This window comes from Scyliorhinus torazame, chromosome 1 (genome assembly GCF_047496885.1).
Source record: "Scyliorhinus torazame isolate Kashiwa2021f chromosome 1, sScyTor2.1, whole genome shotgun sequence".
In the NCBI taxonomy this organism is placed as follows: Eukaryota; Metazoa; Chordata; class Chondrichthyes; order Carcharhiniformes; family Scyliorhinidae; genus Scyliorhinus; species Scyliorhinus torazame.
The window spans coordinates 90,599,662-90,625,826 of NC_092707.1; the positions used below are offsets into that span (position 1 = coordinate 90,599,662).

Sequence of the window (26,165 nt, forward strand, 5' to 3'; positions counted from 1 at the left end):
AAAATTCTAGAACATCTTCTCTGCACTTTCTCCAGAGCAATTACATCCTTCCTGTAATGTGGTGCCCAATACTCCAGTTGTGGCCTCACCACTGTCTTATCCAATTCCCATCATTATGTGAACTCTGAACTGACTTCACAGAAATAAACTTTAAAAAAATAAATTTAGAGTATCCAATTCATTTTTTCCAATCAAGGGGCAATTTAGTGTGGCCAATCCACCCAACCCTGCACACCTTTTTGGGGGCAAAACTCACGCAAACACGGGGAGAATGTGCAAACTCCACACGGACAGTGACCCAGAGCCGGGATCGAACCTGGGACCTCGGCGCCGTGAGGCAACCGTGCTAACCACTTGCGCCACCGTGCTGCCCTGAAATAAACTGCAGACTTAAACACTTATCAATCAGCTGCAATGTGCTGAGGTCACTTCTTTTTATAGAGAGGCGGTGGCGCATTGGTACTGTGACTGGACTGCTAAACCAGAGTCCCGAGGTAATTCTCTGGGAAAGGGGTCGAATCCCACCACAGCAGCTGGTGAAATTTGAATAAAAAATGTTTTAACCCTGGAAATATGAAATCATTGTCGATTGTCATAAAATCTGCTTCCCTGATGTCCTTTAGGGCATAAAATCTGCTCTCCTCATGCGACATGCCTTACATTTGACTCCAGACCAGCAGCAATATCGTGGACTCTTCAATGCCCTCTGAAATGGCCTAGCAAGCCACTCAGTTGTATCAAACTGCAAAACAGTCAATTTAATAAAAGGATTGAAACAAGAAGGACCCCCTGGCATTGACCAAGGCACCTGTAGACCATCAACATCCTCTTTACTAACATCTGGGGGCTTGTGCCAAACTTGGGAGAGCTGTCTCACAGACTAGTCAAACAACAACCATGACCAACGACCAACTAATCATACCTTAGCGATAATGTACCAGACATTACCATCTCCATCTCTGGGGATGCCCTGTCCAACCGACAAGACAGGCCCAGCAGTGGTGGCGGCACGGTGCTAAACAGGTCAGAGGGAGTTGCCCTGGGAGTCCTCAACATTGACTTCAGTCACCATGAAGTCTCATGGCATCAGGTCAAATATGGGAAAAGAAACCTCCTGCTAATTATTATGGACCGTACCGCACGCACCACTCCCCTTACCCTGTCAGCTGATTAATGATTTCCAGAAGACATTTGATAATCATAAAATCATAGAATTTACAGTGCAGAAAGAGGCCATTCGGCCCATCGAGTCTGCACCAGATCTTGGAAAGAGCACCTCACTTAACCCCAGGCTTCCACCCTATCTCCGTAACGATGATCTTTGCGTCCTCACTCTCCACTGGAGTACAGTAAGAAGTCTTACAACACCAGGTTAAAGTCCAACACGTTTGTTTCAAACACTAGCTTTCGGAGCACTGCTCCTTCCTCAGGTGAATCTGAGATTCCACTGGATTGGTACCGGATGATTGGAGGGAGGCAAATGTTGTTCCCCTATTCAAGAAAGGGAATAGGGAAATCCCTGGGAATTACAGACCCCTTAGTCTTACATTTGTGGTGAGCAAAATATTGGAAAGGATTCTGAGAGACAGGATTTATGATTATTTAGAAAAACATAGTTTGATTAAAGATAGTCAGCATGGCTTTGTGAGGGGCAGGTCATGCCTCACAAGCCTCATTGAATTCTTTGAGGATGTGACGAGACACGTTGATGAAGGACGGGCAGTGGATGTGGTGTATATGGATTTCAATTAGGCTTTTGATAAGGTTCCTCATGGTAGGCTCATTCAGCAAGTTAGGGGGCATGGGATACAGGGAAATTTGGCTGTCTGGATACAGAATTGGCTGGCCGAAAAAAGACAGCGAGTGGGAGTGGATGGAAAGTATTCCGCCTGGAGGTCGGTGACCAGTGGTGTCCCTCAAGAATCTGTTCTGGGACTTCTGCTCTTTGTCGTTTTTATCAATGACGTGGATGAGGAAGTGGAAGGGTGGATTAGTAAGTTTGCCGATGACACGAAGGTTGGGGGAGTTGCAGATAGTGTTGAGGACTGTTGCAGGTTACAACAGGACATTGACAGGATGCAGAGCTGGGCTGAGAAGTGGCAGATGGTGTTCAACCTTGATAAATGTGAAGTGATTCATTTTGAAAGGTCGAATTTGAATGCTGAATACAGGGTTAAAGGCAGGATTCTTGGAAGTGTGAAGGAACAGAGGGATCTTGGGGTCCACGTATATAGATCCCTCAAAGCTGCCACCCAGGTTGATAGGGTTGTTAAGAAGGCATATGGTGTGTTGGCTTTCATTAACAGGGGGATTGAGTTTAAGAACCGCGAGATTGACTTCCGGGTGCGGCGATGACCAGCTGAGTCGCACGTTTCGGCAGCTCCCGGTGAAACGGACTTTTGGGCTCTTGATAGGAGCCCCAACGGCAATTTTGACGGCTAAAAACACTGTGCGGTAAACCAGAAGGGAATCCACCCTGGATACGGATGAAAAAAGGAGGAGAAAGTGGCCGGATTGCAGTGGATCCTTTAGAACAGCGGCAAGGAAGGCAAGCAAAAACGAAGATGGCGTCGGAAGGTGGCAGTTTAACATGGGGCCCTGAACAACAAGAGTTCTTGAAATGCTGTGTGGAAGAGCTCAAAAAGGAAATGAAGAAAGAGCTGTTGGCCCCGATACTACAGGCGATCGAAGAGCTAAAGGAGGAACAAAAGACCCAGGAGCGGGAGCTTCGGGTCGTGAAGGCAAAGGCAGCCGAGAATGAGGACGACATACAGGGCCTGGTGGTGAAGACGGAGACGCATGAGGCACATCAGAAACGATGTGTGGAAAGGTTGGAGGCACTGGAGAACAACGCAAGGAGGAACAACCTGAGGATTCTTGGTCTTCCTGAAGGTGCGGAGGGAGCGGACGTCGGGGCATATGTGAGCACGATGCTGCACTCGTTAATGGGAGCGGAGGCCCCGGCGGGTCCATTGGAGGTGGAGGGAGCATACCGAGTGATGGCGTGAGGACCGAGAGCAGGAGAAATTCCCAGAGCCATAGTGGTGAGATTCCTCCGTTTTAAGGATAGAGAAATGGTCCTGAGATGGGCAAAGAAAACTCGGAGCAGTAAATGGGAGAACGCGGTGATCCGCGTTTATCAAGACTGGAGTGCGGAGGTGGCGAGAAGGAGGGCGAGCTTTAATCGGGCCAAGGCGGTGCTTCATAAAAAGAAGATGAAATTTGGAATGCTGCAACCAGCAAGACTGTGGGTCACATATCGAGGGAGGCACCACTACTTTGAGACGGCGGATGAAGCATGGACTTTTATTGTGGAAGAAAAACTGGAATGAGCGGGTTATTAAAAAGAACGTTTGAACAAAGTGGTGGGGTGAATGTGGGGGGCGAAGAGGGGGGTTAAAAAGGGGGGAAAGAGGAGTTTTATGTACTAATCCTGCGATGTGGTAACTTTTCTCTCTTCCACAGGTGGTGATGGGGGGGGAGGGGAGGTGGAGGAGATGGGGCGTTGGCGATTGGGGGCGGAGCCAAGGGAGAAGCGCAGGCTTGGTTCCCGCGCTATGATAATCATGGCGGGAATAGAGATGCAGGAAGGAGGGGGCGTCGCACGGTGCGAGCCGAGGTCACGGGGGGAAGCCGAGGTCGGCCAGAGTTTGTTGACTTCTGGGAGCAACATGGGGGGAGTAATTACGCTAGCGGGGGATCTAGCGGGGGGGTGGGTGGGAGGGGGGAATTACTGGGTTGCTGCTGCTGGGGAGAGGGGGGAGCTGGTATGGGAGGGGATGGGCGGGGGAGGCACCGCCTGGGGGAGATACAGCTGCGTGGGAACCGGGTGAGGAGCTGGAAAAAGGGGATGGCTAATCGACAAGGGGGGGGTAGGAAGCCCCCCAACCCGGCTGATCACGTGGAACGTGAGAGGGCTGAACGGGCCGATAAAGAGGGCACGGGTACTCGCACACCTTAAGAAACTTAAGGCAGATGTGGTTATGTTACAGGAAACGCACCTGAAACTGATAGACCAGGTTAGGCGACGCAAAGGATGGGTGGGGCAGGTATTCCATTCGGGACTAGATGCGAAAAACAGGGGGGTGGCTATATTAGTGGGGAAGCGGGTAATGTTCGAGGCAAAGACTATAGTGGCGGATAACGGGGGCAGATACGTGATGGTGAGTGGCAAACTACAGGGAGAGACGGTGGTTTTGGTAAACGTATCTGCCCCGAACTGGGATGATGCCAATTTTATGAGGCGGATGCTAGGACGCATTCCGGACCTAGAGATGGGAAAGCTGATAATGAGGGGAGATTTTAATGCTGTGTTGGAACCAGGGCTGGATAGGTCGAAGTCCAGGACTGGAAGGAGGCCAGCAGCAGCCAAGGTACTTAAAGATTTTATGGAGCAGATGGGAGGTGTAGACCCGTGGAGATTTAGCAGACCTAGGAGTAAGGAGTTCTCGTTTTTCTCCTATGTCCATAAAGTCTACTCGCGAATAGATTTTTTTGTGCTGGGAAGGGCGTTGATCCCGAAGGTGAGGGGAACGGAGTATACGGCTATAGCCATTTCGGATCACGCTCCACACTGGGTAGACTTGGAGATAGGGGAGGAAACAGGAGGGCGCCCACCCTGGAGAATGGACATGGGACTAATGGCAGATGAGGGGGTGTGTCTAAGGGTGAGGGGGTGCATTGAAAAGTACTTGGAACTCAATGATAATGGGGAGGTCCAGGTGGGAGTGGTCTGGGAGGCGTTGAAGGCGGTGGTTAGAGGGGAGCTGATATCAATAAGGGCACATAAAGGGAAGCAGGAGAGTAAGGAACGGGAGCGGTTGCTGCAAGAACTTTTGAGGGTGGACAGACAATATGCGGAAGCACCGGAGGAGGGACTGTACAGGGAAAGGCAAAGGCTACATGTAGAATTTGACTTGCTGACTACGGGCACTGCAGAGGCACAATGGAGGAAGGCACAGGGTGTACAGTACGAATATGGGGAGAAGGCGAGCAGGTTGCTGGCACACCAATTGAGGAAAAGGGGAGCAGCGAGGGAAATAGGGGGAGTGAGGGATGAGGAAGGAGAGATGGAGCGGGGAGCGGAGAGAGTGAATGGAGTGTTCAAGACATTTTATAAAAAATTATATGAAGCTCAACCCCCGGATGGGAGGGAGAGAATGATGGGCTTCTTGGATCGGCTGGAATTTCCCAAGGTGGAAGAGCAGGAAAGGGTGGGACTGGGAGCACAGATCGAGGTAGAAGAAGTGGTGAAAGGAATTAGGAGCATGCAGGCGGGAAAGGCCCCGGGACCGGATGGATTCCCAGTCGAATTCTATAGAAAATATGTGGACTTGCTCGCCCCGGTATTGACGAGGACCTTTAATGAGGCAAAGGAAAGGGGACAACTGCCCCCGACTATGTCTGAAGCAACGATATCGCTTCTCTTAAAGAAGGAAAAGGACCCGCTACAATGCGGGTCCTCTAGACCTATTTCCCTCCTAAATGTAGATGCCAAGATCCTGGCCAAGGTAATGGCAATGAGAATAGAGGAATGTGTCCCGGGGTGGTCCACGAGGACCAAACTGGGTTTGTGAAGGGGAGACAGCTGAACACGAATATACGGAGGCTGTTAGGGGTAATGATGATGGCCCCACCAGAGGGGGAAACGGAGATAGTAGTGGCGATGGATGCCGAGAAAGCATTTGATAGAGTGGAGTGGGATTATTTGTGGGAGGTGTTGAGGAGATTTGGTTTTGGAGAGGGGTATGTTAGATGGGTGCAGCTGTTGTATAGGGCCCCGATGGCGAGCGTGGTCACGAATGGACGGGGATCTGCATATTTTCGGCTCCATAGAGGGACAAGGCAGGGATGCCCTCTGTCCCCATTATTGTTTGCACTGGCGATTGAGCCCCTGGCGATAGCGTTTAGGGGTTCCAAGAAGTGGAGGGGAGTACTTAGAGGAGGAGAAGAACACCGGGCATCTTTGTATGCGGACGATTTGCTACTATACGTGGCAGACCCGGCGGAGGGGATGCCAGAAATAATGCGGATACTTGGGGAGTTTGGGGATTTTTCAGGGTATAAATTGAACATGGGGAAAAGTGAGTTGTTTGTGGTGCATCCAGGGGAGCAGAGTAGAGAAATAGAGGACCTACCGTTGAGGAAGGTAACAAGGGACTTTCGTTACCTGGGGATCCAGATAGCCACGAATTGGGGCACATTGCATAGGTTAAATTTAACGCGGTTGGTGGAACAAATGGAGGAGGATTTCAAGAGATGGGATATGGTATCCTTGTCACTGGCAGGGAGGGTGCAGGCGGTTAAGATGGTGGTCCTCCCGAGATTCCTCTTTGTGTTTCAGTGCCTCCCGGTGGTGATCACGAAGGCTTTTTTTAAAAGGATTGAAAAGAGCATCATGGGTTTTGTGTGGGCCGGGAAGACCCCGAGAGTGAGGAAGGGATTCTTACAGCGTAGCAGGGATAGGGGGGGGCTGGCACTACCGAGCCTAAGTGAGTATTATTGGGCCGCTAATATTTCAATGGTGAGTAAGTGGATGGGAGAGGAGGAGGGAGCGGCGTGGAAGAGATTAGAGAGGGCGTCCTGTAGGGGGACTAGCATACAGGCTATGGTGACAGCCCCATTGCCGTTCTCACCGAGGAACTACACCACAAGTCCGGTGGTGGTGGCTACACTGAAGATTTGGGGACAGTGGAGACGGCATAGGGGAAAGACTGGAGCCTTGGGGGGGTCCCCGATAAGAAACAACCATAGGTTTGCCCCGGGGGGAATGGATGGGGGATATGGAATGTGGCAAAGAGCAGGAATAACGCAACTGAAAGATCTGTTTGTGGATGGGAAGTTCGCGAGTCTGGGAGCGCTGACCGAGAAATATGGGTTGCCCCAAGGGAATGCATTCAGGTATATGCAACTGAGGGCTTTTGCGAGGCAACAGGTGAGGGAATTCCCGCAGCTCCCGACACAAGAGGTGCAGGACAGAGTGATCTCAAAGACATGGGTGGGGGATGGTAAGGTGTCAGATATATATAGGGAAATGAGGGACAAAGGTGAGACTATGGTAGATGAACTAAAAGGGAAATGGGAAGAAGAGCTGGGGGAGGAGATCGAGGAGGGGCTGTGGGCAGATGCCCTAAGCAGGGTAAACTCGTCGTCCTCGTGTGCCAGGCTAAGCCTGATTCAGTTTAAGGTATTACACAGGGCGCATATGACTGGAGCACGGCTCAGTAAATTTTTTGGGGTGGAGGATAGGTGTGCGAGGTGCTCGAGAAGCCCAGCGAATCATACCCATATGTTTTGGTCATGCCTGGCACTACAGGGGTTTTGGATGGGGGTGACAAAGGTGCTTTCAAAAGTAGTGGGGGTCCGGGTCGAACCAAGCTGGGGGTTGGCTATATTTGGGGTTGCACAAGAGCCGGGAGTGCAGGAGGCGAGAGAGGCCGATGTTTTGGCCTTTGCATCCCTAGTAGCCCGGCGCAGGATATTGTTAATGTGGAAAGAAGCCAAGCCCCCGGGGGTGGAGACCTGGATAAATGACATGGCAGGGTTTATAAAGCTAGAGCGGATTAAGTTCGTTCTAAGGGGGTCGGCTCAAGGGTTCACCAGGCGGTGGCAACCGTTCGTCGAATACCTCGCAGAAAGATAGATGGAATGGAAAAAAGAAGGCAGCAGCAGCAGCCCAGGATCGGGGGGGTGGGGGGAGGGGGGGGGGAGGGGAGGGGGGGGGGAGGGAGGGGGAGGGGGGGGAGGGGAGGGGGGGGGGGAGGGAGGGGGAGGGGGGGGGAGGGAGGGGGAGGGGGGGGAGGAGGAACCAGAAGGACTCTCAGGGTTGTTAATATATACTGTATAATATGTATAGGTCGTTGCGACAGATAATTATATATTGGACTGTTAAATTATATTTTTGGAGAGTGTTACTTGTGATCAGGCAGTTGCCAATTAGGGTTAGTTTTCATTTTTGTTATTTATTATTTATTCATTTTTTGTTTTTAAAATAGGTCATTGTTATTTGTGTTGTTATAATATTGTGTAAAGGATGCACAATGTACTGTGTTGGTTGACCAAAAATTTTCAATAAAGTATTTATTAAAAAAAAGAACCGCGAGATTTTGCTGCAGCTTTATAAAACCCTAGTTAGACCACACTTGGAATATTGTGTTCAGTTCTGGTCGCCTCATTATAGGAAGGATGTTTTGGAGAGGGTACAGAGGAGATTTACCAGGATGCTGCCTGGACTGGAGGGCATGTCTTATGAAGAAAGGTTGAGGGAGCTAGGGCTTTTCACACTAGAGCGAAGAAGGTAGAGAGGTGACTTGATAGAGGTGTACAAGGTGATGAGAGGCATGGATAGAGTGGATAGCCAGAGATTTTTCCCCGGGGTGGAAATGGCTGTCACGAGGGGACATAATTTTAAGGTGATTGGAGAAAGGTTTAGGGGAGATGTCAGAGGTTGGTTCTTTACACAGAAGTGGTGGGTGTGTTGAATGCACTGCCAGCAGAAGTGGCGGAGTCAGTCATTAGGGACATTTAAGCTACTCTTAGACAAGCACATGGACAGCAGTAAATTGTGGGCTGAAGGGCCTGTACTGTGCTGTACTGTTCTATGTTCTAACTCAGTAACCCCACCTAAGCTTTTTGGACACTAAGGGCAATTTATAATGGCCAATCCACCTAACCCGCACATCTTTGGACTGTGGTAGGAAACCGGAGCACCCGGTGGAAACCCACGCACACATGAGGAGAACGTGCAGACTCCACACAGACAGTGACCCAAGCTAGGAATCGAAACTGGGACCGTGGAACTGTGAAGCAACTGTGCTAACCACTGTGCTACCGTGCTGCATTACAAGTCATTGCGTAAAAATGGTATTTAGGGCAACATTTTGTTATGTTTCGGAGATTGGCTAGCTAACAGGAAACAGAGAATCAGCATAAATAGGTCCATCTCTGGCTTGGCAAGATGTAACAAGTCATGTGCCACAGGGATCAGTGCTGGGGCCTCAACATTTTACAATTTATATAAATGATTTAGATGAAGGGACTGAAGACATGGTCGCTAAATTTGCTGATGACACAAAGATAGGTAGAAATGTAAGTGTGGAGAGGATGTAAGGGGGTTACAAAGGAACATAGGTTAAGTTTGTGGGCATAAATCTGGCAAATGGCGTATAATGTGGGAAAATGTGAAATTGTCCATTTTGGCAGGAAGAATAAAAGAGAAGCTTATTATCTAAATGGTGAAAGATTCCAAAGCTCTGAGGTGCAGAGGGATCTGGATGTCCTAGTGCATGAATTACAAAAGGCTGGTATACGGGTACAACAAGTAATTCAGTTGCACAGGGTACTAGTGAGACCACATCTGGAATATTGGGCGCGATTCTCCACTCCCACGCCGGTTGGGAGAATCGCCTGGGCCGCCAAAATTCCCGGGGACGCGGGTCCGATTCCCTCTCGCGATTCTCCCAAGCGGCGGGAACGGCCCGGTCGAGTTTCGCTTGCCGCAGGCCGGAGAATCACCGGAGACACCCAAAATGGCGATTCTCCGGCACCCCCGCTATTCTGAGGCCGCGATGGGCCGAGCGGCCAGGCCAAAACGGCGGGTTCCCCCCGGCGCCGTCCACACCTGGTCGCTGCAGTCGTGGGCGGTGCGTGAACGCTGGGGGGGCGGCCTGTGGGGGGGCGGGGGGGGGGGGGGATCCTGCACCGGGCTTCACCTGCAATGTGGGGTGGCCCGCGATCGGTGCCCAACGATCATCGGGACGTCCTCTCTGTAGGAGGACCTCCTTCCTTCCGCGGCCCCGCAAGATCCGTCCCCCATCTTCTTGCGGGGCGGATTTGGACAGGACGGCAACCACACATGCGCGGATCACGTCCGTTATGCAGCGCCGGCCGCGTCATCTATGCGGCGCCGCTTTTACGCGGGCGACAAGGCCTGGTGCGGGTAGATGACGCGGCCCCGATACTGGCCCATTGTCAGGGCCTGAATCGGGCGGGACCGGGGCTGTCCCGCGCCATTGTGAACCTCGACGGCGTTCACGACGCCGCGGCCACTTCGGCGTGGGAGTGGAGAATCCCGCCCGTGTTGTTCAGTATTTGTCTCCTTATTTAAGGAAATGTGTAAATGTTGGGTTCGAAACAGTTCAGCGAAGGTTTACTTGACTAATACCAGGGATGGACGGGTTGTTTTATGAGGAAAGATTGAAGAGTTCAGATTTGTATCCACTAGAGTTTGGAAGATTAGAGGTGACGTAATTGAAACGTTTAAGACCCTGAGGGGTATTGAGAGGCTGAATGTGGAGAGGATGTTGCCCCTTGTGGGAGAATCTAGAACAAGGAGTTACTGTTTCAAAATAATGGGGTCATTCATTTAAGACAGCAATGAGGAGAAATCTTTTCTCTCAGAAGATCGTGAGTCTCTGGAACTCTTTTCCTCAAAAGGCAGTGGAAAGAGTTTTGAATATTTTTAAGGCAGAGGTGGGTAAATTCTTGATTAGCAAGGGGGTGAGAGGTTATTGGGAGTAGGCCGGAATATGAAGTTACAATCACATGGGCCACGATTTTATTGAATGGCCCAAGGGGCTGAGAGACCTACTCCTAATTTGTACGCTCGTGTGAAACAGGATTCCTCCATCTTTAATGGAATTTGGAGGAAGCATTGAGGGCATCAAGGGGTCAGAATGGAATGTACTCCGAGTGGGGGACGTCAAATGTTCATCATGAAGAGTGGCTCTTTGCACCACGACAGACCAAACCCAAAGGACATACCTGCCACACTTGATCTATGGCAGGTGGTGAGGGAACCAACAACAGGAAAAAGCATACTTGACCCAAACTCATCAACCTGCGTGCCACAGATGCCTTTGTCCATGACAGTATTGGTAGGAGTGATAGTCCCTAAGGAAACAAAGTCCTTTCTTTACAATGAGGATACCCTCCATTGTGCTGTGTGGCACTACCACCGTGGTACATGGGATAGATTTTGAACAGATCTAGCAACTCAAGACTGGACATCCATGAGGCACTGTGAACCATCAGCAGCAGTAGAATTATATGAAACCACAAATCTGTAACCTCATGGTCTGGCATATCACCCATTCCACCATTACCACCAAGCCAGGGTACCAACCCCGGTTCAATGAAGAGTTCAGAAGGGCATGTCAGGAGCAACACCTAGTATTCCTAAAACTGAGGTGTCAACTTGATGAAGCTACAACACAGGGCTACTTGCGTGCCAAAGAGCACAACCAGCAAATGATAGACAGAGCTAAGCAATTTCACAAACAATGGACCAGATCTAAGCTCTGCAGTCTTGCTATATCCAGTCGTGAATGGAAGCGGTTCCACAGATATCCCCATCCTCAATGATGGCTAAGCCTTGCATTTCAGTCCAAAAGACAAGGCTGAACTAATTGCAATAATCTTCAACCAGAAGTGCCGAGTGGATGAACTATCTCGGCCTCCTCCAGAGGTCCCCAGCATCACAGATGTCAATCTTCAGCCAGTTCGATTCACTCCACATGATATCAAGAAACGGTTGAAGGGTGACTTCCGGGTGCGGCGATGACCAGCTAAGTCGCACGTTTCGGCAGCTCCCATTGGAACGGACTTTTGGGCTCTTAATAAGAGCCCCAACGGCAATTTTAACGGCTAAAAGCACTGTGCGGTAAACCAGAAGGGAATCCCCCCTGGATACGGATGGAAAAAGGAGAGGAAAGTGGCCGGATTGCAGTGGATCCTTTAGAGCAGCGGCAAGGAAGGCAAGCAAAAACCAAGTTGGCGTCGGAAGGTGGCAGTTTAATATGGGGCCCTGGACAACACGAGTTTTTGAAACGCTGCGTGGAAGAGCTTAAAAAGGAGATGAAGAAGGAGCTGTTGGTCCCGATATTGCAGGCGATTGAAGGGCTAAAAGATGAGCAAAAGAGCCAGGAGCGGGAGCTTCGGGTCGTGAAGGCAAAGGCTGCCGAGAACGAGGACGATATACAGGGCCTGGTGGTGAAGACGGAGATGCATGAGGCACACCATAAACGATGTGCGGAAAGGCTGGAGGTGCTGGAGAATAATGCGAGGAGGAAGGATTTAAGGATTCTTGGTCTTCCTGAAGGTGCAGAAGGGGCGGACGTCAGGGCATATGTGAGCACGATGCTGCACTCGTTGATGGGATCGGAGGCCCCGACGGGTCCGCTGGAGGTGGAGGGAGCCTATCGAGTTATGGCGCGAAGACCGAGGGCTGGAGAAATTCCTCGAGCCATAGTGGTGAGATTCCTCCGTTTTAAGGACAGAGAGATGGTCCTAAGATGGGCAAAGAAAACTCGGAGCAGTAGATGGGAGAACGCGGTGATCCGCGTATATCAAGATTGGAGTGCGGAGGTGGCGAGAAGCAGGGCGAGCTTTAATCGGGCCAAGGCGGTGCTTCATAAAAAGAAGATCAAATTTGGAATGCTGCAGCTGGCAAGACTGTGGGTCACATATCAAGGGAAGCACCACTACTTTGAAACGGCGGATGAGGCGTGGACATTTATTGTTGAAGAGAAATTGGAATGAATGGGTTATTAAAAAAGAACGTTTGAGACAAAGTGGTGGGGCGAATATGGGGGGCGAAGAGGGGGGAAAAAGGGGGTTGAGATGATTTTTATGTTGTTAATCCTGCGACCCGGTAACTTTTCTCTCTTCCACAGGTTGTGGGGGAGTGAGGAAGGGGGGTGGAGGAGTTGGGGGCGTTGGCCATTGGGGGCGGGGCCAAAAGGGAAGCGCGGGCTTTGTTCCCGCGCTATGATAATTATGGCGGGAATAGGGAAGCAGGAAGGAGGGGGCGTCGCATGGTGCGAGCCGAGGTCACGGGGGGAAGCCGAGGTCGGCCAGAGTTTGCTGACTTCTGGGAGCAACGTGGGGGGTGTAACTATGCTAGTGGGGGATCTAGCGTGGGGGGTGGGAGGGGGGGATTTACTGGGTTGCTGCTGCTGGGGAGAAGGGGGAGCTGGTATGGGGTGGGGTGGGCGGGGCGGGGGGCACCGCCTGGGGGGGGACACAGCTGCGAGGGAACCGGGTGAGGAGCTGGATAAAAGGGGATGGCTAATCGACAAGGGGGGGGGGTAAAGAGCCCCCCAACCCGGCTGATCACGTGGAATGTGAGAGGGCTGAACGGGCCGATAAAGAGGGCACGGGTACTCGCACACCTAAAGAAACTTAAGGCAGATGTGGTTATGTTACAGGAGACGCATTTGAAACTGATAGACCAGGTTAAACTACGCAAAGGATGGGTGGGGCAGGTGTTCCATTCGGGGCTAGATGCGAAAAACAGGGGGGTGGCTATATTAGTGGGGAAGCGGGTAATGTTCGAGGCAAAGACCATAGTGGCGGACAGTGGGGGCAGATACGTGATGGTGAGTGGCAAATTACAGGGGGAGGCGGTGGTCTTAGTGAACGTATATGCCCCGAACTGGGATGATGCCAACTTTATGAGGCGCATGTTAGGACGTATCCCGGACCTAGAGGTGGGGAAGTTGGTAATGGGTGGAGATTTTAACACGGTGCTGGAACCAGGGCTGGACAGATCGAGGTCCAGGACTGGAAGGAGGCCGGCAGCAGCCAAGGTGCTTAAAGACTTTATGGAGCAGATGGGAGGAGTAGACCCATGGAGATTTAGTAGACCTAGGAGTAAGGAGTTTTCGTTTTTCTCCTATGTCCACAAAGTTTATTCGCGAATAGACTTTTTTGTTTTGGGAAGGGCGTTGATCCCGAAGGTGAGGGGGACGGAGTATACGGCTATAGCTATTTCGGATCACGCTCCACACTGGGTGGACTTGGAGATAGGGGAGGAAAAAGTACGGCGTCCACCCTGGAGAATGGACATGGGACTAATGTCAGATGAGGGGGTGTGTCTAAGGGTGAGGGGGTGTATTGAAAAGTACTTGGAACTCAATGATAATGGGGAGGTCCAGGTGGGAGTGGTCTGGGAGGCGCTGAAGGCAGTGGTTAGAGGGGAGCTGATATCAATCAGGGCACATAAAGGAAAGCAGGAGAGTAGGGAACGGGAGCGGTTGCTGCAAGAGGGTGGACAGGCAATATGCGGAGGCACCGGAGGAGGGACTGTACAGGGAAAGGCAAAGGCTACACGTAGAATTTGATTTGCTGACTACGGGTACTGCAGAGGCACAGTGGAGGAAGGCACAGGGTGTACAATACGAATATGGGGAGAAGGCGAGCAGGTTGCTGGCCCACCAATTGAGGAAAAGGGGAGCAGCGAGGGAGATAGGGGTGAGAGATGAGGAGGGAGAGATGGAGCGGGGAGCGGAGAGGATGAATGGAGTGTTCAAGGCATTCTATGAAAGATTATATGAAGCTCAGCCCCCGGATGGGAAGGAGAGAATGAGGTGTTTTCTGGACCAGCTGGAATTTCCTAAGGTGGAGGAGGAGAGGGTGGGACTGGGAGAACAGATCGAAATGGAGGAAGTAGTGAAAGGAATTAGGAGCATGCAGGCGGGGAAGGCTCCGGGACCGGATGGATTCCCAGTTGAATTTTACAGGAAATATGTGGACTTGCTCGCCCCGCTACTGATGAGAACCTTTAATGAGGCGAGGGAAAGGGGACAGCTGCCCCCGACTATGTCAGAGGCAACGATATCGCTTCTCCTAAAGAAAGAAAAAGACCCACTGCAATGCGGGTCCTATAGGCCTATTTCCCTCCTGAATGTAGACGCTAAGATTCTGGCCAAGGTAATGGCAATGAGGATAGAGGATTGTGTCCCGGGGGTGGTCCATGAGGACCAAACTGGGTTTGTGAAGGGGAGACAGCTGAATACGAATATACGGAGGCTGCTAGGGGTAATGATGATGCCCCCACCAGAGGGGGAAGTGGAGATAGTGGTGGCGATGGATGCCGAGAAAGCATTTGATAGAGTGGAGTGGGATTATTTGTGGGAGGTGTTGAGGAGATTTGGCTTTGGAGATGAGTATATTAGATGGGTACAGCTGCTGTATAGGGCCCCGATGGCGAGCGTGGTCACGAATGGACGGGGGTCTGCATATTTTCGGCTCCACAGAGGGACGAGGCAGGGATGTCCTCTGTCCCCATTATTGTTTGCACTGGCGATTGAGTCCCTGGCAATAGCATTGAGGGGTTCCAGGAAGTGGAGGGGAGTACTCAGGGGAGGAGAAGAACACCGGGTATCTCTGTATGCGGACGATTTGTTGTTGCATGTGGCGGACCCGGCGGAGCGGATGCCAGAGATAATGCGGATACTTGGGGAGTTTGGAGAATTTTCAGGATATAAGCTGAACATGGGGAAAAGTGAGTTGTTTGTGGTGCATCCAGGGGGGCAGAGCAGAGAAATAGAGGACTTGCCGCTGAGGAAGGTAACAAGGGACTTTCGTTACTTGGGGATCCAGATAGCCAAGAATTGGGGTACATTGCATAGGTTAAATTTAACGCGGTTGGTGGAACAGATGGAGGAGGACTTCAAGAGATGGGACATGGTATCCCTGTCACTGGCAGGGAGGGTGCAGGCGGTTAAAATGGTGGTCCTCCCGAGATTCCTTTTTGTGTTTCAGTGCCTCCCGGTGGTGATCACGAAGGCTTTTTTCAAAAGGATTGAGAAGATTATTATGAGTTTTGTGTGGGCCGGGAAGACCCCGAGAGTGAGGAGGGGATTTTTGCAGCGTAGTAGGGATAGGGGGGGGGCTGGCGCTACCGAGCCTAAGTGAGTACTACTGGGCCGCCAATATCTCAATGGTATGTAAGTGGATGGGAGAAGAGGAGGGAGCGGCGTGGAAGAGATTGGAGAGGGCGTCCTGCAGGGGGACTAGCCTACAAGCTATGGTGACGGCGCCGTTGCCGTTCTCACTGAAGAAATACACCACAAGCCAGGTGGTGGTGGCTACTCTGAAAATCTGGGGGCAGTGGAGACGGCATAGGGGTAAGACGGGAGCCTCGGTGTGGTCCCCGATAAGAAATAACCATAGGATTGCTCCGGGGAGAATGGATGGGGGATTTGGAACATGGCAAAGAGCAGGAGTAACACAATTGAGAGATCTGTTTGTAGATGGGACGTTTGCAAGTCTGGGAGCGCTGACCGAAAAATATGGGTTGCCCCAAGGGAATGCATTCCGGTATATGCAACTGAGGGCTTTTGCGAGGCAACAGGTGAGGGAATTCCCGCAGCTCCCGACGCAGGAGGTGCAGGACAGAGTGATCTCAAAGACATGAGTGGGGGACGGTAAGGTATCAGACATATATAGGGAAATGAGGGACGAGGGGGAGATTATGGTAGATGAGCTGAAAGAGAAATGGGAAGAGGAGCTGGGGGAGGAGATTGAGGAGGGGCTGTGGGCTGATGCCCTAAGTGGGGTAAACTCATCGTCCTCGTGTGCCAGGCTAAGCCTGATACAATTTAAGGAGTTACACAGGGCGTATATGACTGGAGCACGGCTCAGTAAATTTTTTGGAGTAGAGGATAGGTGTGCGAGATGCTCGAGAAGCCCAGCGAATCACACCCACATGTTCTGGTCATGTCCGGCACTACAGGGGTTTTGGGTGGGGGTGACAAAGGTGCTTTCGAAGGTGGTGGGGGTCCAGGTCGAACCAAGCTGGGGGTTGGCTATATTCGGGGTTGCAGAGGAGCCGGGAGTGCAGGAGGCGAAAGAGGCTGATGTTTTGGCCTTTGCGTCCCTAGTAGCCTGGCGCAGGATATTGTTAATGTGGAAGGAAGCCAAGCCCCCGGGTGTGGAGACCTGGATAAATGACATGGCAGGGTTTATAAAGTTGGAACGGATTAAGTTTGTCCTAAGGGGATCGGCTCAAGGGTTCACCAGGCGGTGGCAACCGTTCGTCGAATGCCTTGCAGAAAGATAGAGGGAATGGAAAAGAAGACAGCAGCAGCAACCCGGGGGCGGGGGGGGGGGGGGGGGGGGGGGGGACCAGAAGGACTCTCAGGAATGTTAGCGTATATGTATAATATGTATAGGTTGTTGTTATAGGTAATTGTATATTGGACTGCTGAATTGTATTTTTGGAGAGTATTTATTTGGGACAAGGCAGTTGCCATTTAGTTTTGTTTTTTAATTTGGATGTTGTTTATATATTATTTATTTCTTGTTTAAAACTGGCCATTGTTATTTATATTGTTATATTACTGTGTAAAGGATACACAATGTACTGTCATCGTTGGCCAAAAACTTTGAATAAAATATATTTTTAAAAAAAGAAACGGTTGAAGGCACTGGATATTGCAAAAACTATGGGCCTGGACAATATTCCGACAATAGTACTGAAGAACCTGCTGCATCCCTAGCCAAGCTACAACACTGGCAACTACCCGGCAATGTGGAAAACTGCCCAGGTATTTCCTGTACACAAAAAAGCAGGACAAATCCAGCCTGGCCAATTACCTCCCCGTCAGTCTGCTCTCGATCATCAGAAATATGCTGGAAGGGGTCATCAACAGTGCTATCAAGTGGCACTTACTCAACAATAACTGCACATTGACACTCAGTTTGGTTCCAGCAGGGTCACTCAGCTCCTGACCTCATATATCCTTGGTTCAAACATGGACAAATTAACTGAACACCAGAGGTGAGATGTGAGTGACATCAAGACGAAATTTGACTGAGTATGGCATCAAGGAGCCCCAGCAAAACTGGAGTAAATGGAAATTAGGGATAAAACTTCCTGCTGGTTGGAGTCGTACCTGGTACAAAGGAAGATGGTTGATGGAAGTTAATCATCTCAGTCCCAGGACATTACTGCAGTAATTCCCAAGGGTAGGGTCCTAGGCTCAACCATCTTCAACTGCTTCATCAATGACCTTCCTTCCATCATGAAAGAGGATGGTTGCATATGTCTGCACAATGTTCAGCACAATTTGGAACTCCTCAGATACTGAAGCAGTCCATGTCCAAATGTAGCAAGGCTTGGGCAAGATCCAGGCTTCGGCTGGTGAGTGGCAAGTAAAGTCTGTGCCACACAATTACCATCTCCAACAAGACTCTAATCATCATGTTCCGCTGAGCGAGTGAGCGGTCAGTTCCAGCCCCACAGACCCCGGGAGTCCCAACATAAGTGAATTAACCAATAATTGGTGTATTTCCCTGAGATCTTTAACCCTTGACAGCTCCAATGAGTTAGAGGCACCAGATTTATAAGTAAAACATTAACAAACTGTTTGTTTATAACAAGAGTAAAAGATGAACATATAATAGAAATAATGGAACAATGAAGTACTAGTCTAACTATTCCTAAAACCCATCCCACCTTCCACCCAGAAACTCACAAGGCAAACATACAGTGAAAGGGTAGGAAAGGTTCAAAAATAACAAATTTAAGGATCTTCACTGCTGAGCTTGTGGTTTTTGTGGTCCGCGATCTTCTAAAGACGCAAAGTGTCGAAATCCTCAGTTGCTTTGCCTTTCCTGATGGTTGTCCTCAATTAGAGCATGGAGGCTATAGAATTCCCTCCAGAGAGTAACTTGCTCAAAAATTAAACTACTTTGCAAAATAGCTTGCCTCTGTTCTCCAGAACATTCTGAAGTGCTTGGCCGATCACCAGTGAAAATATGAAAAGGTCGGGAATTCCAGAAGAGGTGATTGGCTGGTAGCCTAGTCCATCAAAATGACACCACAGAGTATGCCACAGAGCATACTGAATTAAATAGGGCCTGCCTGATCTATCCACATTGCAGCTTGCAGCAGAGGGGGGGTGGGGTTCAGCTCAAAACCAAAAGTCTATAATGTTGCGCAGGACAGGAATTAAAAAGAGAAACACGAAACAGACAAGAATTTAACAAGTTTCTTACAATCATCCCTTGACATTCAATGGAATTACCATCGTTGAATCCCCCACTATCAACATCCTGGGATGGGGGGGAATCATCATTGACCAGAATCTGAACTGGACTAGCCATATTAATACTGTGGCTACAAGAACAGTTCAAAGGCCAGGAACCCTCATCGAGTAACTCACCTCCTGACTCCTCAAAGCCTGTCCACCATCTATAAGCCACAATGCAGGGGTGTAATGGAATACACTCTACTTGCCTGGATCAGTGCAGCTCCAACAACACCCAAGAAATTCAACACCATCCTGGACAAAGCAGCCCGCTTGATTGCTCCCCCTTCCATAAACATTCACTCCCTCCACCAACATCGAACAATGACAGCAGTATATACCACTTATATACACAATATTAGATTCCACAATACACTCTGTATTCCAATCAATGTAAGAGCGCAAAGTTGTCGGACTTTAGCCAGTAAACACAACAGAAAATGTTAGGGCTGGTGTAGTCAGGTGTGAATTTTTAATAGCATGAAAAGTCATACATTACTGTCAAACCACCTCTCTGACACTGAAATTCAACATTTCAAATGTGGAGTCTCACTCCTCCAGAATTGAATGAATGTTGAAGATTTGTTTTTTAAATCTCTCAATTGCATCTTTCTTTCCCTCTCTATTCCACTACCTATACATGAGAGCACACACATTTATACTCCGCCTACTGGGCGGAGCCAGCAGGCAGGGATCTATCCCGGTACCTGTAGTACAGGGGCCTTACCGTAATACCCATATATACAATACAATACAACAGTGGTGACTACCACACCCCTCCACCCACCATACTCCCGTTCACTAGCCAACCTTTGTTTGCCAGTGCGATGGCCCCTATCAGAGCCCCCTTCCTCTCCAACTCTTACTCAGTAACCAAGCCCCACATGTCCAAAAACCCACCTCCCTTAAACCAAGGAACAATACACAACCGCACCCATAAGGAAAAAAGACAAAGCAAAACACAAGTAAACAAACCCCTCCCATTCAAAAAACAGAAAAAACACCAATCAAATAGAAAACCCTCCATAACAAAAACACAATCACCATCCCCACCAGCCAAGTCTAAATTCCAACTCTCATCTCAGTCCCAGCCCTTCAGCCTTCACGAACGCCTCTGCCGTCTCCAATACCTCAAAATAAAAATCCCTCAAATCGTGAGTCACTCTCAACTTCGCAGGGTAGACCATTCCAAATCTCACTCCGCTGCCATACAATGCCGTCTTCACCTGTCCAAAGCACACCCACCTTCTCACCAGCTCTGCCGACAGATCTTAGTATACCAACGCCTTCCCATTTCACATCTCTCCTCTGCTTCTCCCAGCTCAAAACCTTCTCCTTCCCGTGGTAGCTGTGAAAACAGACTATAGCTGCCCTTGGTGGCTCATTCGCTTTAGGTTTCAGCCTGAGCGACCGATGTGGCCTGTCCAACTCATAGAGGGAGGGTTCTTCCACCTCCCCCATCAACTTCGCAAACATCTTTGCAAGGTACTTGGTCGGCCTTGGGCCCTCCACCCCCTCAGGCAGGCCCCATAATTCTCAGAGTTTGCCTCCTCGGCCTATTCTCCATGTCCTCCACCTTAGCTCTGAGCCCTTTGTTGGCCTCTCCCACCCTCCGCAGTTCCTCACCCACTGAAGTGAACTGGTCCCTATGTTGTGACAATGCCTCCTCCACCCCCTTCAACTTCTGTCCTTGCTCCCTCACCTCGACCGACGTCTTCATCACTGCCGCTTTTACTGAGGCAATCGCCTACTCCATCCACTCTTTCATCGCAGTCATCATCTCCCTCCGCAGCACGTCCATATGCTTGACAAACAGCTCTCGAACTCCAATGGCATCACCTTTCCACTGTGAGGGGAATGGCCCCACCCATCGACCCAGCTCCTGCCATCTCTCTTCCAGCCTCACTCGACAGCGGACTTTTGCTCGCCCCCTTCTTTCCAGCACCCTTCTTCTGGGTCTTCGACATTTCTCGTCTTCCTTATAACTTTCCTCACTCATTCATAAACTGCCCCTGAAACCGGACATAAAAGTCCAAAAACTGGAGACTCTAGCAGGACCAACCTAATGTGTGACTTCCACCTACATGTCGCCACTGGAGGTCGGGCGGTTGCTGCGTTTTCTGAAGTACTTCGCTGTCTGTAAACCCAAGGTCATCCAAAACTCTACTCCTGAGATGATGAAAGATGCAAGTAATAACCAGAGCAGGACAGACAGTGTGGGGATGATTGTTTTCCCTGTAATAATTATTGTCACAAGTAGGCTGACATTAACACTGCAATGAAGTTACTGTGAAAATCCCCTAGTCACCGCATTCCGGCGCCTGTTCGGGTACACGGAGGGAGAATTCAGAATGTCCAAATTACCTAACAGCACGTCTTTCGGGACTTGTGGAAGGAAACTGGAGCACCCGGAGGAAACCCACGCAGACACACGGAGAACATACACACCGGATCCGCACAGACAGTGACCCAAGCCAGGAATCGAATGGAATTCCTTTAGGAATACGAACTCCCCCGCTAGGGGCAGGGCAGCTTACCCATTCTTGTATAAAAGGTCAGCCAGCATGGAACCGACCGGCAGGAGAGAGTATCCGGTGAGGTTGCACCGGTGCACATGGATGTAACTGTTCTAGGGGCTGGTTTAGCACAGTGGGCTAAACAGCTGGCTTATAATGCAGAACAAGGGCTGCAGTGCCGTTTCAATTCCCGTCCCAGCCTCCCCAAACAGGGGCCGAAATGTGGAGACTAGGGGCTTTTCACAGTAACTTCATTGAAGCCTACTTGTGACAATAAGCGATTATTATAATTAAAATAAAGGTCATTTGCTTTTACTCACTTTGAACACCCCGAGCCGTACTAAACTGGCGATGAGGATGTGATCGCCCCACAGTATGTCCCATGCTAGTTATCGCAGTGCCCTCAACAGAAACCATTCCAGGCTCTGGATTGAACAGCATGGCTCGAGCCTGGATTGCAACAGCTGGCAGTAGCAGTGTTGCAGCTACAGACTGGTGCATGTGCCCAACTTCAGCAGCAAACTGCAGAAAGAAGGGATCTGAAAGACATGCGCTGTTGCAAATTCCCCTTCACTCACAATCTGACAGCCGAAGAGGTGAAGCATTCAGCTTGGAATTTGCAATTTGTAGGCAAGCAGCAACAGTAAGAGTGACGAAATCTGAAAATTCACTGCGGGGCCTATTTTCATATTATTGTATAACATTTTGGGAGATTGGAGGAGCGAGGGGGTGGGGGTGGAATAATAAACAGTTTCAATGTTCGGATCACAAAATCCGAAATCAGTCTGAAGGCAGCGAGATTTCCCCTTACTACATGATGGATTCATACAGAATGTGCTGGATTACATCCCGAGGGCACAATCCGCTCGACCAACACAATGAAAAGAATCAAATAAAAAGGATTCACTTAGTTTGAACTCCAGCTCCAAACCACATGCTGCAATTTTCAGGCATCTCTCATGCTGTTGTGGTGAGTAATCACAGAGGCTGAGTTATTTGGGCGAGGTTAACAGCTACACAATACTGTACACAAATGTACGTGGTGTCTACAAAACATTTCCACCTCAAAAAACACAAATAGAATTAGATACCCATTTGCTGCAGGTTATCATTAAATATCACTGTATTAATCACACCAATCAAATCCTTGGAGATTAAATAACATGAAATAGTTATTACAGCAACAAGCTCCGGGGCACTTACATCATTATGAAAGGCATAATAAGACGCCTCTCAGTCATTAATAAAGGGCTAAACCATTATAAATGATGTCCAATTGTGTTAGGACAGTTCCCCAGTGGAGCTCCCAGAAGTGGGGCGGCACGGTGGCACAAGTGGTTAGCACTTCTGCCTCACAACACCAGGGACCCAGGTTCAATTTTAACCTTGGGTGACTGTCTGTGTGGAGTTTTTACATTCCCCCCGTGTCTGCGTGGGTTTCCTCCGGGTGCTCTGGTTTCCTCTCACGTCCAAAGATATGCAGGTTTGGTGGATTGGCCATGATAAATTGTCCCTTAGTATCCAATGATGTTTAGGTTAGGTTACAGGATTCTGGTAACAGGGCACGGGGGTTGCTCATTTGGAGGGCCGGTGCAGGATCGATGGGCTGAATGGCCTCCTTCTGCACTGCAGGGATTCTTTGATTGTCAATATTTATGTTGGGGTGAGCCACTAACCTGGCCAGCTTTTCTTCAGAAGAAGTTCTGAAGTTGAGTTCTCAAGGAGTCATTTTGGACTCGAAATGTCAACTTTGTTGCTCTCTCCTCACAGATGACAGACATGCTGAATTTTTCCCGCACTTTCATCTTTTTTCATTTCAGATTTCCAGCATGTGATATTTTGTTTTTATGTTAGTCACCAATGTCCTGCTTGCCCACTCATCCATAACATTTCTTTTCTATTCATTCAGGGGATGTGGGCATTGTTGTGCCAGCATTTATTGCCCATCCCAAATTTAAGAGTCAACCGCATTGTTGTGGATCTGGAGTCATGTGTAGGCCAGACAAGGTAAGGATGGCAGATTTCCTTCCCTGAGGATATTAGTGAGCCAGGTGGGACGTTAGGACAATCAACAATGGTCAACATCAATTCCAGATTTGTATTGAATTCAAATTTCACCTTCTGCATTACCCTGGGTCTCTGGATTACTAGTCCAGTGACAATACTACTGCACCGAACTGCCACCCTCTTATTATTTGTAACATACAACATAGATTATGGGGTATCTTACCCTTTTTAGTACAGATATATTTAACAATGTTGACCTTGTATCAATCAGTCTTTCATCTGTGACAAGTTGTGTCCATGGATAAAATAACGAGTGTTTGAACTAGAGATAAAAGCAATATCTTTACTTACATTGATCATAGCATTGGAGGTGATGCGGAAGAGGGTTGCTCGCTCATTGACTGCTTTAATCTTTTCTCCGCTCTCAGCTGGTAATTTCAGGCTCTCGAGCTCACTCAGAGATCTCTGAAGGGCTGCCCCGTGCTTAGCGATCAGGTCATTGCACTGGCTCAGGTCATCAAGCTTGTTGGCCAGGGTCCTCAGGGTGGCGTGCAACTCACTCTTATCAGACTGCGAGGTTGGCTCCTCGTCACCAGAGTCATCTGGGGAAGGAACAACAGTTTCCATGGTTACAGCACCACCCTTACCATTCAAGACAGCAGCAAAACAGGAACGAGAGAGACCGGTCAGACAAGGTCAGAGCAGGAGTACATTCGAGGATGCTGGCTGATTTCAAAGCCTAGTTGCTACAGGCCTCTTTCTCTGTTTAGTCACTCAGTTGAAGTTTCTTCAAGAAGTTACCTCAGCAAAATTACCAGCTGTTTTGTGGGTCAGCTCCCCAAGGATCTACTGAGTGAAAAGGCCAAGTTCAAGGTTTTTTTTGTTGCCATTCCTGCCCCTTTATTAAAGGGTATTTGAAAATCCATTGAATCGTACAGCACAGAAGGTGGCCATTCGGCCCATCGTGCCTGTGCTTTCCCTTTGAAAGAGCTATCCAATTACTCCCACCACCACCCCCTTCGAAGTCCTGCATTTTTTTCCCCTTCAAAAATGTACCTTTCTGAAATATATCAACAGAAATCTGCGTAAAAAGTTTTCCTCCTAATCTCCTCTGGTTCTTGAATTAACTAATTTACATCTGTGTATCCGCTGGTTACTGGCCTGCTCCCAGAGGAAATAGTTTCTCCTTATTTATTTGATCAAAATACTTCATGATTTTGAATGCCTCTATTACATTTCTCCGTAACCTTCTCTGCTCGATGCAGAACCAGCCCAGTTTCTCTAGTCTTTCCTAATCACTGAACTCCTTCACCCCACAGCATTCTAACAAATGTCCTCTGCACCCTCGACTTTGTTTTGTCAGTAGAATGAGGCGTTCTGCGGTGGCTTGCTGACTGAGGCTGAATGCTTTCCCAGTCTAAGGAGCTGGAACTCAGTTGGTTTGATTTATTTTCAGCTTGTAGCCAAAAAAGAAAATCAAAATTTACCCGACATTTCTTCATCCTTGGGTGGCTGAGCCCCACTGCAGACTGATGCGTGTGTGTGTGTGTGTGTGCACATGTGTGTCTTCAGCACATTGAGGAATATGGAAACAACCAAAAGGCCAGGGTGAGCACACAAACCAGTTACAACACTGCTGCTAAACAGGACGAAAGCAAACTTTCAGCTTTCATGGCGACACTAAGACGCTCGGAGAATTTCTGAAGCCCTGCGAGGCGGAGACAGCAGATATTTATAGCTGTTTATCAGAGTGCACAGCTGGCTGTGCTATACACATATGCTTGTTTTGGCAATATCTGATACTCACTGCGTTAGGGACTCACTGCTCTACCATGAAGGTGGTCAGGTCAAGACCTTTTCTCTCTCTAATTTACTGTGTTGGGTTTGCATGTGAGTTTGCGTTTGCGTGAAAGAGAGAGGGAGAGAGGAAGGGAGAGGGAGAGGGAGAGAGAGAGAGAGGGGAAAGAGAGAGAGAGCGAGAGAGGGGGAGAGAGAGAGAGACGGCGAAAGAGAGAGAGAGGGGAGAGAGGGAGAGAGAGAGAGAGGGGAAAGAGAGAGGGACAGAGAGATGGAAAGAGAGAGAGAGAGAGGAGGGAAAAGAGTGAGAGAGAGAGAGAGCACGTGCTACAGCCTGGTAACAATTCACATCTACATCATTATGTTTACCTTCACCTTTGAACAAATCCATGACATTATTTTAAATAACTGGAGTAGTACCAATTCAGTCAGCTGTATTATTCCATAAGCCAAAAATACCACAATGTTTCCCACTCGGTAAAAAGACTTGCATTTATATAGAGCTTGCTGTGACCACCTGACATCTCAAAGCGCTTTACAGCCAATGAAATATGTTGAAGTGCAGTCACTGTTGTAATGTAGGAACTACAGCAGCCAAATTAAACACAGCAAACACCCAGAAAAAGCAGCTAACTGTTCTTGTGATGTTGAATGAGGGATAAATATTGGCTGGAACACAGGGATAACTCCCCAGCTTTTCTTGGAAATAGTGTGATGGAATCGGTAAGATCCACCAGACAGGGCAGGCAGGACCTTTCTTACAATCGCATCTAAAAGATGGAACCACTGAGAGTGCAGCATTCCCTTAGTACGGTACTGCAGTGTCAGCCTTAACTGCTGCACTCAAGTCTCTGGAGTGGAATTTGGACCCCACCCTCTGACTCAGGCGAATGTGCTACTGACTGAGCCAAGATCTGGCCTCCAGCCAGTAACAGGAGGGTCCCTCCCTCCGCTAACCTGCAGGTCAACACCTAGGCCCGATATTCTGCTTCTGTTCACATTGGGCGTGGTTGGCTAACCGGGCCGGAAT

General features: G+C 49.4%; 1 protein-coding gene across 3 annotated transcripts in view; it reads right to left on the reverse strand.

Moving 5' to 3' along the window:
* The window catches only part of osbp2b (oxysterol binding protein 2b), a 614,672-nt gene that overhangs the window by 173,165 nt on the left and 415,342 nt on the right, over nt 1-26,165 (reverse strand). For all 3 annotated transcript variants that reach the window (XM_072497983.1, XM_072497976.1, XM_072497988.1), the window contains one exon: nt 23,690-23,940. In XM_072497983.1, the coding sequence (XP_072354084.1) occupies nt 23,690-23,940 (251 nt within the window). The remainder of the gene's footprint in view (nt 1-23,689; nt 23,941-26,165) is intronic.